This window comes from Sciurus carolinensis, chromosome 17 (genome assembly GCF_902686445.1).
Source record: "Sciurus carolinensis chromosome 17, mSciCar1.2, whole genome shotgun sequence".
Classification (NCBI taxonomy): domain Eukaryota; kingdom Metazoa; phylum Chordata; class Mammalia; order Rodentia; family Sciuridae; genus Sciurus; species Sciurus carolinensis.
The window spans coordinates 17453178-17465211 of record NC_062229.1 but is presented as its reverse complement, the minus strand read 5'-3'; the positions used below and the strand labels follow the sequence as shown (position 1 = coordinate 17465211).

At 42.3% G+C, this 12034-nt stretch overlaps 1 protein-coding gene and 1 pseudogene across 1 annotated transcript; both read right to left on the bottom strand.

Moving 5' to 3' along the window:
• Positions 1-412: 412 nt before the first annotated feature.
• LOC124968142 (BRCA2 and CDKN1A-interacting protein-like) lies at positions 413-2070 on the bottom strand (annotated as a pseudogene).
• Positions 2071-10541: 8471 nt separating this feature from the next.
• On the bottom strand, positions 10542-11504 carry LOC124968140 (olfactory receptor 7C2-like). Its single transcript, XM_047530469.1, has one exon. The coding sequence runs from the start codon at positions 11502-11504 to the stop codon at positions 10542-10544; it is 963 nt and encodes a 320-aa protein (XP_047386425.1).
• Positions 11505-12034: the final 530 nt, after the last annotated feature.

Here is a 12034-nt window from a genome sequence, read left to right as displayed (position 1 = left end):
CAATGGAACTTGACCTAGATAACCTAGTTCTTTGTTCTCTGGGACAATATGATTCTTATCAGTGTAATTTAAGAATAATGAAATGATAAGTATCATGACAGCAATATTAGAATTGTATGTGCATTTGCACTAATCATTTTTTTATTTTAAAATAAAAAAAAATAGGAGTTTTATTGAATTCCTCAAATTACTACTCCCATGTTTTTCTTCTTGGTGGAAGTTTTTAATCAACCATTCATAATTTGACCAAAAAAAAGAGATATTTTGTAAATGTGTCATAGACACATGGAAAAGAACCCTATTATTTGTAGAGGACTTAAATCTGAATAAAGTCAGGAGTTTTCAGGAAAGCTCCACTGGGTTTTTTGGTAATTTTATAAAAATAAGCCCATCAATGTCCATGAAAAATAGGCTAGATAGATAGATGATCTTTCAGTTTATCCATGATTTCACTCATCTTGCTGTCTGGAATTAACATCACAGTTAGCAAGGGCTTCATTGGTGTATCATCAAAAGACCTCCTGCCTCCCAGGCAAGTGTCAATCTCCTCTTGCACTGAATAGTTGAACTTCAGGACTGCCTTCTCATAGAAAAACTCTCCCTCTGCATTTGCAAACATTAATTCATCCTTCTGGTTGCTCTGTCTCTTTTTGGAATTGGTTTTTCCTGCTTCCACAAATGTCTTACTAATCAGAAGGTAGAAGGAGCACTTCCCACATGGCTTATTAGTTTTGTGTGATTCTGCTAGTTCTTTCTGAAGCTGCTGGTGCTTGGGCAGAGAAATCTGAGGAGGGACATTGATGAATCTTTCACTTAGTAAGACAGCCCAAAGGCTTGGTGGTGTCATTTAAAAGCTTGTCCAGCTGTTCAACCACACTCTTTTCACAGTTCTTCTCACAAAAGCTTAGAACCAACTCTTTAATTTGTTCAGCACACTGGGTACCCTTTCTTTCAGTTAAATTTAAAAGGCTTATGAAACCAAAAATTTCATCTTCATCCACATCATCATCACTGTCTTCTGAAACATTTGTTTGATTGTCGGATGATCTAAAAGTATCCACTGTAGTTAGTAACAAAGATATTGGTAAGTCATTCAGTGTCAGAACTTAATCACACTCCCAATATGGTTCTGTTGAATTAAGAGATCTGTTAGTTCTGCAGTGTTCACAGGAGCTTTTAGAAAAAACTGCTATAGTAATTTCTTAATTCCATCATAATCATTATCTGAGATGGAATAAGCTTCAAATTCAACATTCACTTCCTTGTCAACCACCTCGTCGTCTTCGTCCTCCTCTTCTTCACTACCCTCATCGTATTCGTCCTCATCCTGGACTTCCTTTTCCTCTTCTTCCTCGTCGTGCCTGACGGGGTCTTGGGGAGGCCGCGGGGCCTGGCTTCCCACCGCCTGCCGTTTGGCATGGGACCTGCACTAATCATTTTTTGACATGCCATCCTTACATCTTTACATAGGATGTAAGGATAAATATGGTTACTGATTTTTTGATCTCAAACCAATTGAATATGTGCCTCCATTTATGCATTAAAGGATATCTATTTCACTAAGTGGTACAGAATTTCTACCAGAGAGTTCAAATCCTTTGGTTAACGTGGAATATTTTTATGCATATTATTATTTGTTGTTTTTAGGTATACATGACAGTGGGGTGTATTTTGACATATTTCACACACATTTTAAAAACAATTCTAGAAAATCATTGCAGGAGGTCAGAGAGCATTCCTTTTGGGTGACAATGTTTAGCATGAAGGAGTAGGCAACAGGACGAGATCTTCTTGTGAGAGGGAAGACCTACCACAGGGATTGAAAAGAAAATCATTGGAGAACTTTGCAGAGTGCAATGTGCAGTGACCCCTGTTTGGGAACAATGTGGCCATGTGTTTCCATTGTCCATGGATCAGAAATGCTTGCTCTAGGGAGAACTCATATGTACTCACTTTAACAATGTCCTGAGTATTGGGATACACAGTCTCCCTTCTGATGTTGTAGATCACAGGGCCAAGTCTGTGGTTCCAACTGAGCAGCTGTACAAGGATTTGGTCCATCTCTGTCATGTGTGCACATAATTTGGGTTAAAGAATTAGAATGTGAGTCAGGGAGGGAGGCAGGATCTTCTAAATTGGACTCTCAGGTGACTGGGGAGGGTGTTCCTTTAATTGTTAGTGATCCTGTGCTTTTGAGTGAGGGAATCATTGGACAGTATTTTATTTTATGAATGCCTTTCAGGCATGACGTCATCACGATGTTGTCACATGACAGCCCCACCTTCACCAGCTGCCTTAGACAGGTACAAAGCCCAAGGCGGACCCAAGAGTCCATTAAGAAATGGGAGCCTCATGGTAGATAAAAAGGACACTGTTGGCTAGGAAAAAAGAAGAAGAAAAGCAGAGGCTACTGGTTTGGTTTCACCCATGTAGGTGGAACAATGGTGATCATTAACTTGGTGCAGAGAGGACCCTGGCACCTCTGACCCTGACTTCATCAGTGTGGCGATGTTGGCCAGGGGTGGAGAGGTTAAGAGGTGGACTATGGGGCAAGGCTGTTAGGTCATTGGGTTGCTGCCCCTAGAAGTTATTATTGCAAATCTACTGATACCTTGGTTGCTATGAAAGTGCAAGACTTCCCTCCAGTCTCTCTGGCTTCCATCTTTCCATGTGACCTCTGCTTTGTGCATGTGCTTTGGCCATGACTCCTTCTACCATGATATGATATGACTAGAGAGTCACTTGAAAACTAGTGCTATACTATTTGGACTTTCATTTTCCTAAACCGGGACCTATAGAATACTCTTTGCTGCACAGTAACCAGCCTCAGGTCCTTTGTTACAGCAATGGAAAATGGGCTAATACATCCCATAAGGGAGTTACTAGAAAAAGGAATGTGATGATGTGGATAACACACTGAAGTAGCTACTGGCACATCTTGAGTGTCATTCTTATTGATAACAATATCAACAGCTTTTCATTTCTTTTCTAGCTCAAAATCTAATATTAACCTTATGAATTTGTATATTTTTGTCCAGAGTATATTTGATACTTAGCCATCCACTTCTCTGATTTTCTTTCCATTTGATGAAGATTTACCGAGCATCTTTTCTTTTCTTTTCTTTTCTTTTTTTTAAAGAAGAACTCCATTAAGCATCTTGGTATCAAAAGTGGAGAAGATATAATTCTGGTGGATGACTATAATCCAAAAATTCATCATATATTTTACAAAGAACACGAGGAGTTCAAAGCTTCCTAACTCCAGCAATTTTGAAATGTTTAAGGAGATGGAAAAATTATAGATTTGATTGTTACATCTTCTTTATATTTGTCAAATTATCACAAATGTACTCATAAGTATGCCAGATTATTATGTGAGCCTCTGCTCTTCCTTCCCTGGGTGAGGAGTGTCAGCTCAGCTCTGATGGAGGGAGGAGGTGGTGTCAGGCATGAGGGCTCTTCAAGGTCCAGGTGAATCCACTCATTCCTGCAGAGCTGAGCTGAGGGCGAGATGATCATGGGGCATATTTACTATTTCCAGGACCTCAGAGGTTGAATTCTCATGAACGCTCATTAAATTAATTGTTGCATTGTTACTCAGTTGAGTTTCCATGAGTGAGAAAACCAAACATGATAAGTAATTGTGTATGCATCTTGTTTTGTGTCCTTGGGACCATCTATTTTCCTGATATGCCCATTCCTTCCCCTGGGACTCTTGGCTTATGGTGTTGATTTCTGCCAGGACTTGATGTCAACCGATCATTTGTCTTTCCCAATGAGAACTTCTGCAATAAGCAATTCAGAGCATGTTATCACAGACAAGAGCACATGCAGTTTTCAAGACCACACAAACCCGTCCTAGCTCCCTCCCCCACTTTGTCACAGCTTCTGTCCCCACTACTGAGAGCACAGTGTAGACAAAGTTCCAGGTGTGTGGTTAGCTGGTTAGAGAAGTTGGGAGAGGAGCTTGTGCAGGCAGGCATCTGTATGAATCTGCAGCTTTAATTCCAAGCTCACAACAAGTCCACTGTGGGGTCTTCAGTATTCCAAGTCAGAGAGTAAGGACCACATTTAACCATTCAGTCGGCACTGCCTTACACAGGCCACATCAAGCATTATTAGGAAGCAGTTCCAGAAAATCAGAGCAGGAGGACATCAAGCATTCCCTTCATGTCCTTGTGTTAGCATGAAGGAGTAGGTATCAGGTGAAGTCTTCAGAAGGTATTACCTCCCATGGGGCTCCCAGTGCCCAGGTGTACAAGACTTGCAGCACTTACCTGGTCCATTCTCTATTCCCGGTTCATTTCCCCTTCTTTTCCTCTCAGGAGGGGTGCTGTTCCTCGCTCACCTATGACACATAGGCATCAGTCTCTAAAAAGGTGTATTATAGGAACAGGCCTGTGAAATCCTTCCTTAGAGCCAAACAAAGAACATCACATTATTTTTGAGGACAATGTGCAGCAATTTCTGTTTGAGAACCACGTGACTGAGAGGTTTCATGGTCTACATACCTGAAACGATTTTTCCTTGTCGACTGGTATTGCTTATTTTAACCATGTCCTTTAACTTGTTATTAATACACTCTCCCTTCCCTCTTGTGGATGTGGTAGATCATAGCACAAAGTCTATAGCTCCACTTTAACCTTTGGACAAAGATACGTGATCCATTATTTTCATTTGTAAAATTGTCTTGGGGAAAAGAAGCAGGAAAATTATCAGAAAAGAAGGCTGAATGCCTTAGGTAGAGTCCCACATGCTCCTGGGACTCTGACCTGTACTGTAAGTGACCCTGGGGTTTTGAATGTAGTCACTGAACAGACTTTTCTTCTTTGAAGTTCATTCAGGAATGACATCATCAGGATGGTGGAGGTGATACTAGCTACATCATCTCACCTAAAATCAGGTAGAGAAAACTCTTTACACACCATAAAATTCCAGGGAACATCTGCAACAACATGGTGGTGGTGAAAGAAAGAAAAGAAGAGGATAATATTCACATAGAAATGATTTCTGGCGATATTGACCTACTTAAGACACCAACAGATGCTGGGAACAAAGAAAAGCAGAGACTACTGAGATGGTATGAAAATAATTTTCCACAGGTGAGACCTTCTCTTGGGAAGGAAATCCTACCATGTGGATCCCAATGCCCATGTGTTCCAGGATTGCAACACACTCGTTCCATGCTGTGTTCCTGGATCCACTTCCCATTGTCCTCCTCCTAGGAATGAAGCCATCCCTTGCTCACGCTTGGTACAGAGACACCAGTCTCTACAAAGGCATACTATAGGAAACAGACTGTTGAAATCTAATGTTGAATTCAAAGAAAGGAAATCATGTAGAACTTCAGAGAGTGCAATGTTCAGTGACCCTTTTTGGGAACAATGTGGCCATGTCTTTTTATTGTCCATGTATCAGGAATGGTTGCACTAGGGAGAACTCCTATGTGCTCATTTTAGCAATGTCCTGAGTATTGTGACACATAGTCCCCCTTCTCCCTTCTGATGTTGTAGATCACAGGGCCAAGTCTGTGTTTCCAACTTAACAGATGTGTAAGGACTTAAGGTCATGTGTGCATATGATTTGGGTTAAAGAATTTGGATGTGAATCAGAGTGGGAGGCAGGACTTCTCAGCTAGACTCCTAGGTGACTGGAGAGGGCGTGACTTTAATTGTTATTGATGCTGGGTTTTTGAGTGGAGGAATCACTGAACAACCTTTTATTTTGTGAGTACCTTTCAGGCATGACATCATCAAGATGGTGTAGAAAGACACCTCCACCTTCACCAACTCACCTATGTCAGGCAGAGACTGTTATCTACAAAGCAGGAAAGCCCATGGCAGAACCAAGAGCCCATTAAGAAGTGGGAGCCACATGGTGGGTAACAAAAGGACAGTGTTTATTTTGAAAGGATGATGGAAATGCCGGGAGATGGCTAGGAACCAAGAAGAAAAGTAGAGGGTATTGATTTTACTCATGTAGTAGGACCCATGGTGATAGCTAGCAGCCTGCCCCACAGAGGACACCAGCACCTACTGCCCATGACATCACCAATGACTATTTCCCCTGGGAAACTCTAGAGAAGAAGATGTGGCTATGATGTTCTCTTCCCCTAGAGAACTGATTGATTTGGATTCACTTTGGAAACGATGCCATGTCCTCCCACACCCTGCCAGATTCCCGAACTCCATGCTGTTGCTGCTGCCCATTAGGATGCCTGATCCTGCCCTGTGACTGAACTTTGCATGAGCACATTCAGGTACTGGACTCTTGTCATGGTGAGTTCATTAGCACTCTCATATCCAGAGTTGATGTCTCAGTGCACGTGACTATATGCTGGACAGTGGGTCAGTTGCTCCACAAAGCTCTTCCCTGAGGGATCCCAAAGCATCTGTAAGTCAGTGGAGGCCTGGGTCCTCCAGACCTGGATCATTGGCTACCTCACCACATCCTTATCTGACACACTATTACCAATGTGTCAGTGGAAGTGACTGCACCCTGAACCAGCACCATTACTCTCCTGGATTCCAGAGCTGTATGCCCTCCATATATGCCTATGATTCAGGTCTCAGTTCCATGGCCACTACCCGTGGCCCCCTCATCTGACATCTGTTCAGTGTCACCATAGTCAGACTGTGAGCCAGATCAATACCAAGAGGAATGTGTTCAAACCTAACACCATGGTTCAGAGGATTTAGTTCATCGCTAGCTCCTCCAGGTAAAGACATGGTGGAAGGGTGTGGCATAGGAAAGCTACCTAGCACATAGTAGCTGGGAAGAAGAGATAGAGAGGGAGCATGAAAGGGGACAGGGAGAGGATGAACACACCCAGGTGACACCCCAGTGTCCTACTTCCTCTATCTACGTCTTCTTCCAAGTAGCACATTCAGGTGCCAATGAATTAATGCATCATGGATTCATGCACTGTTTTAGTTAGTTTTTTTGCTGCTTTGTGCAAAAGATGTGACCGGAACAATTTTAGAAGAGGACAACTTTTCCAGGGGCTCACGGTTCCAGAGGTTTTAGTTCATAGACAGAAGCTCCATTGACTTGGGCCCAAGGTGTGGTGAAACACCAATGCAGAACAGTGTGGTAGAGCAACGTGACTCAGGATGTGGCACTTGGAAGCAATGAGAAAGCCCTGCTCTCCAAGAGCAAAATATGTGCCCCAAAGGCACACCTGCCGATGACTCATCCAACTATACCCTACCTGCCTACATATACCACCTGGTTAGTCCCCACAGTAGGATCATTCACTGATTAGGTTCAAACTGTCACAACCCAATCATTTCACCTCTAGGCTTTCTTCATTTTCTTACATGTGAGCTTTTGGGGGATACCTCATAGCCAAACCATAATGTCAGTGATGAGGTCAGAGATCCCAGATCCAGTTGTTCATTAAAAACTGGATCTCTGAAACTTATTGCACTGGGGATCCTGCTTCCAGCACATATGCTTTTGGGGATATTCCATATCCAAACCATAAAAGCTCCACAGATTCTCCTGAAGGAACACAGCCCTGTAGACACCTTGATTTTATCCCCGTGTGATACCCGTTTTGTACCTCCAGTGTTTGGAATAGGAAAAAAATTCATTGGTGCTCCCTTAATTTATCAAGTTGTAATATGTTCCAGCAGTAAGAGGAAATGACCATACCTGGCAATCCCCATGTTCTTGTTTTAAGCTGGTCAACCAATACCCCTGGCCAACTCATGGTGTCTATGAAGCAGAGTTGAGAAGGCATGTTGAAATGGCAGCTCAGGTGTCCTTTTCACCGTAAACAATGGGGCAAGATAGTTTTCAAGCAAAGGAGCACAGTGGACCATTTTCCATCTTATTATGAAATTATGTATACATCTGTATTCATCTAGTCATTGTGAATTTGTCTTTTCTTTAAATATCTCAATTCAGTAATATATGAAAATACATAACAATAAAATTAAAAGATATACTAGTGTTAAAAAATTGGTGTAGAAGAAAAAGATTTTGAAATAAATATTGCTCAGATTTTTTTAAATTAATTAGATCAAAAAAAGTAAATTAGGGCTGGGGATATAGCTCAGTTGGTAGAGTGCTTGCCTTGCATGTACTAGGCCCTGGGTTCAATCCCCAGCACAGCAAGAAAAAAAAAGTAAATTATTGTCTCGTTGTAGGAAAAATTTTCAGTTGTATTGGGCTCTGGATGACAGTATCACCATGTGTCTGAGCATACGCTCAGATGGAAGAAAGGAAATAGGTAGAACTGAGAACATAACTGATGAATTCAATTATGTTAAATAAGTGTAGGTCAAGAAAACAGAAAAGAAAAAAATGGAATCTAGGGAATGTATTTAGAACATGTTAGGCATTATGAAACATGAACTTGTAGATACATACACTGTTTAGTCAATTAGAGTAAAAATACATATTATGCCATATGATCCAAGGAGGTGAGCCAAAATTACAGAAAGAATATATGCAGGAGCTCCTGACGTACTGTATGTTTCTGTAGAGCCATCATCTCTCACCTGAATTTGTGCCATCGTGCTGGCTGCATTTGAGTAAAGCAAGAATGCAGAATAACTCAAAACCATGAAAATGTGCTCATCTTCACTGAGGATCCAAGGCAGTGCTGCGGTTTGGGTACGTGGTGTTTCCCACCCTCAGATGTGGGACAAGGAAAGAAGGTCCAGAGCTGAAGTGATTAGGTCACAGAGCTGTAACCTAATGGGTGGATTAATCCCCTTGAAATGGGTGATAACTCTAGGCAGGTAGGGTGTGATTGGAGCAGCTAGGTCATGAGGGGCATGATTTGGGTTTATACTTTGCACCTGGGAGTGGAGCTCTCTCTGCTTCTTTGTTGTCCTGCCCTGAGCTGCTTTTCTCCTGTTTGCCCTTCCAGCATTATGTTGTGCCTCATCTCAGGCTCAGAGAGCTGTGGTGTCAACTGACCAAGGACTGAACCTCTGAAACTGAGAGCCAAAATAAACTTTTCCTTCTCTGAAACTTCTTGTCAGTACTTTTGGTCAGAACAAGGACAAGCTGACTAAATCGGGAAGTGAAATTAGAATAAAGTTGTGCTCTACATAACAACATTTTGGTCCCTCAGCAACAACACATAAGTTGCATTACCTGGTGACACCATACCAATCGTTGCTTGTGTACATGGTTGTGAGAAAAGAGCAGGAATTGTCCCTTTCCGATATCTCTGTGACTTCCTGTCTGTCCATGTGATCTCTCTCTCTTGGGAATGCTCCTGGCACAGATCCATTAACCTGGATGGGATGAAGTCAGAGGCTCCCTCACCAGAGCTGGAGTCATGCTAATTGGACTTCATAGCCTCCAAACTGTGAGATAGTCTTCTTTATAACATACTCAGTCTCTGACACCTTGTTATAGTAATGCAAATGGACTAATACTTCACATAAAAGAGATACTGGGAAACGTAGTGATGTAATGTGTATAAACCATGGAAATAGTGCTGGCATCTACTGAGAGTTGTTGTTATTAATATCAGCATATATTACTCCGAATTTCTTCTCCAGCTCAAAATCTTTTATTCAATTTAGACTTTGCATTTTCTGTTTCATATTCTATTTTACTTTTAACCATCTGCCCAACTAATATTCACTACATTTGACAAATATTCACTGGGAAAAAAGTCTTTTCCAAACTCAGGATGAGACATTGTGGTTGCAAAGGTGGGAAAGAGGCATTTCTGAAATACGAGGAATCTTAGAGAGGATTATTAAAAAAAATTCAATAGCATTGGTATGATGGGAAGCACAGTAATGCCATATGATGGGGTTAATTTATTCTCACCCTCTTAGAAAATATTCCTGTAAATGAGTTTTAAGGCAGAATTAACTCAATACTGGAGGTAGAATCCCATGATTTTGAGGATATGTAGCAGTCCAAAACACCAGAAAGAAAGGGCTGCAGGTTATATTACATGTGAGGAAGGAGATGAAGTTGATGCCACGGAAGTTAACAGTTGTTGTACTAACAGTGGTCCCTGGAAGTCAGATGGAGTAAGAGGGAGGTTGGGTAGAGGGTGTCAGTCCAGTTCATGAATAAAATGATTTCTAATGTTCTACAGCACCATAGAGGAGAATATTTCATAGCAATTGATTTTTAAATTCTAGAAACTAGAAGAGAAGAATGAGAGGTGTCCCAGTAAAAATAAATGATAAATGTTTCAGGAGAAGTATATGCCAATTGCCTTGATTCGATCAGTACATGTTTCACGCATGCATGGAGATATCACACTATGCCCAATCAACATATGCCAGTATCATGTATCAATAAAAATACAAATGCCCATACCTCAGTGTAAGTAACTGCAAATGAAAAAGACCAGTTGTTTTCATACAAAATTAAAATGACTGGTAAGAGAGTGTACAGGTCTTTGAATATGTTGCATTATGAACAGTCTTTAGGTGTGAATGAGTCCTAAGAAGATGCAAAGAATGAATAGTCTTAAAATACACCAAACAGAGGTAGCCACAGTGTTGGATGGAGAGGGGAAGCTCTCTGGTCTCCAGTATCATGCACATAGTGACTCATGAGAGACGTGCATCCACCCTTTCTCTGAGAGGCACCATCTTGCTGAGGACTGTCAGCAGGGCCACCTTGATATCCCTGTTCCTCAGACTGTAGATGAAAGGGTTCAACATGGGGGTGACCATGGTGTACATCACTGAGGCTATCACACTTATCCTTGAAGGCAGTGTGGCTATAGAACTGAGATAGACCGAAAGACCAGTGCCATAGAACAAGGTGACCACCAATAGGTGAGACCCACAGGTGGAAAAGGCTTTGTACTTGCCTCTGTCTGATGAGATCCTCAGGATGGAGGAGAATATTTGAGAATAGGAGAAGAGGATGCCAGTGAGAGGGAAAACACCCAGGACAATGGCCACAGAGTACACCACTATGTTACTGATGAGCTTGTCAGAGCAGGTGAGCTTCAGAACTTCAGTAAGATCACAGAAAAAGTGAGGGATTTCCCTGATTGTGCAGAATGACTGCCTCAAGATCGTCATGGTCTCTGGAAGGGCACCCAGGACACTGATCAACCAGGATCCGATAGCCATGAGCTGACAGAGTCGTGAGTTCATGATGGCTGCATACTGCAGAGGGTGACAGATTGCTACGAAGCGGTCATAGGCCATCACTGTCAAGAGCAAATTGTCCTGGCATCCAAACAGAACAAAAAAATAAATCTGTGAGATGCAGCCTGCATAGGTGATAACTCTGCTCTGAGTCTGGATGTTTCTCAGAGCCTTGGGGATGGTGGTGGAGGTGAATCCAATGTCAGCCAGTGACAGGTTGGAGAGGAAGAAGTACATGGGCATGTGCAGGTGGGAGTCTGAGATGGTGGCCAGGATGATGAGCAGGTTCCCCAGCACAGTGACCAGGTACATGGAGAGAAGCAGACCAAAGAAGAGGGACTGCAGGTCACAGTGATCTGTGAATCCCAGAAGGATGAAGTGTCCAGTTCCTGTTTGGTTTCCTCTTTCCATGGAGTTTCTGGGTTTCTCAAGAAGGAGGGAATAGGAACTCAATCTTCTCTCCCAGAAGGGATTCCCAGGATGCCCCCAGAGTCTTTTACTGAAACCTCTGATCTCAGAAATTGTATATTTTATTATCATTGGGTGTTTTTGCTGACAATTTTAAGTTACTATGTTTAACTCCAGGCAAACTGGCTCCAGGTCAGTTGTTCTCAAATGGTGTTCCTGGAATAGCCACCTGGGTGTCACCTGGAAACTTGGTGGGAATGTGCATCTTCAGTCCCACAGGACCACCTGAGCCTCACATTCTGGGTCTGGAGTCCCCTCTTGGTTGTTCAGCCCTCTTGGGATTCTGATGTGCATGCCTGTTTGTAGGTCCTGGCTCTAGTGCTTGCTGCGTCTCTGGCATTCAGTCCTTCCCCAGTGTCCTGGTGGCTGCTCTGGGCTCTCCTTCCTACTGCACTTCAGCAAGTGAGCTTCCTAGATCCAGGCAGGCACATCAATTCATGGAAGACTCTTTATTTTATAAAACATTTATGTGG

Excerpts from the sequence above, each read along its gene's own strand:
- LOC124968140 (XM_047530469.1), bottom strand. The coding sequence starts at position 11,504 with ATGGAAAGAGGAAACCAAACAGGAACTGGACACTTCATCCTTCTGGGA.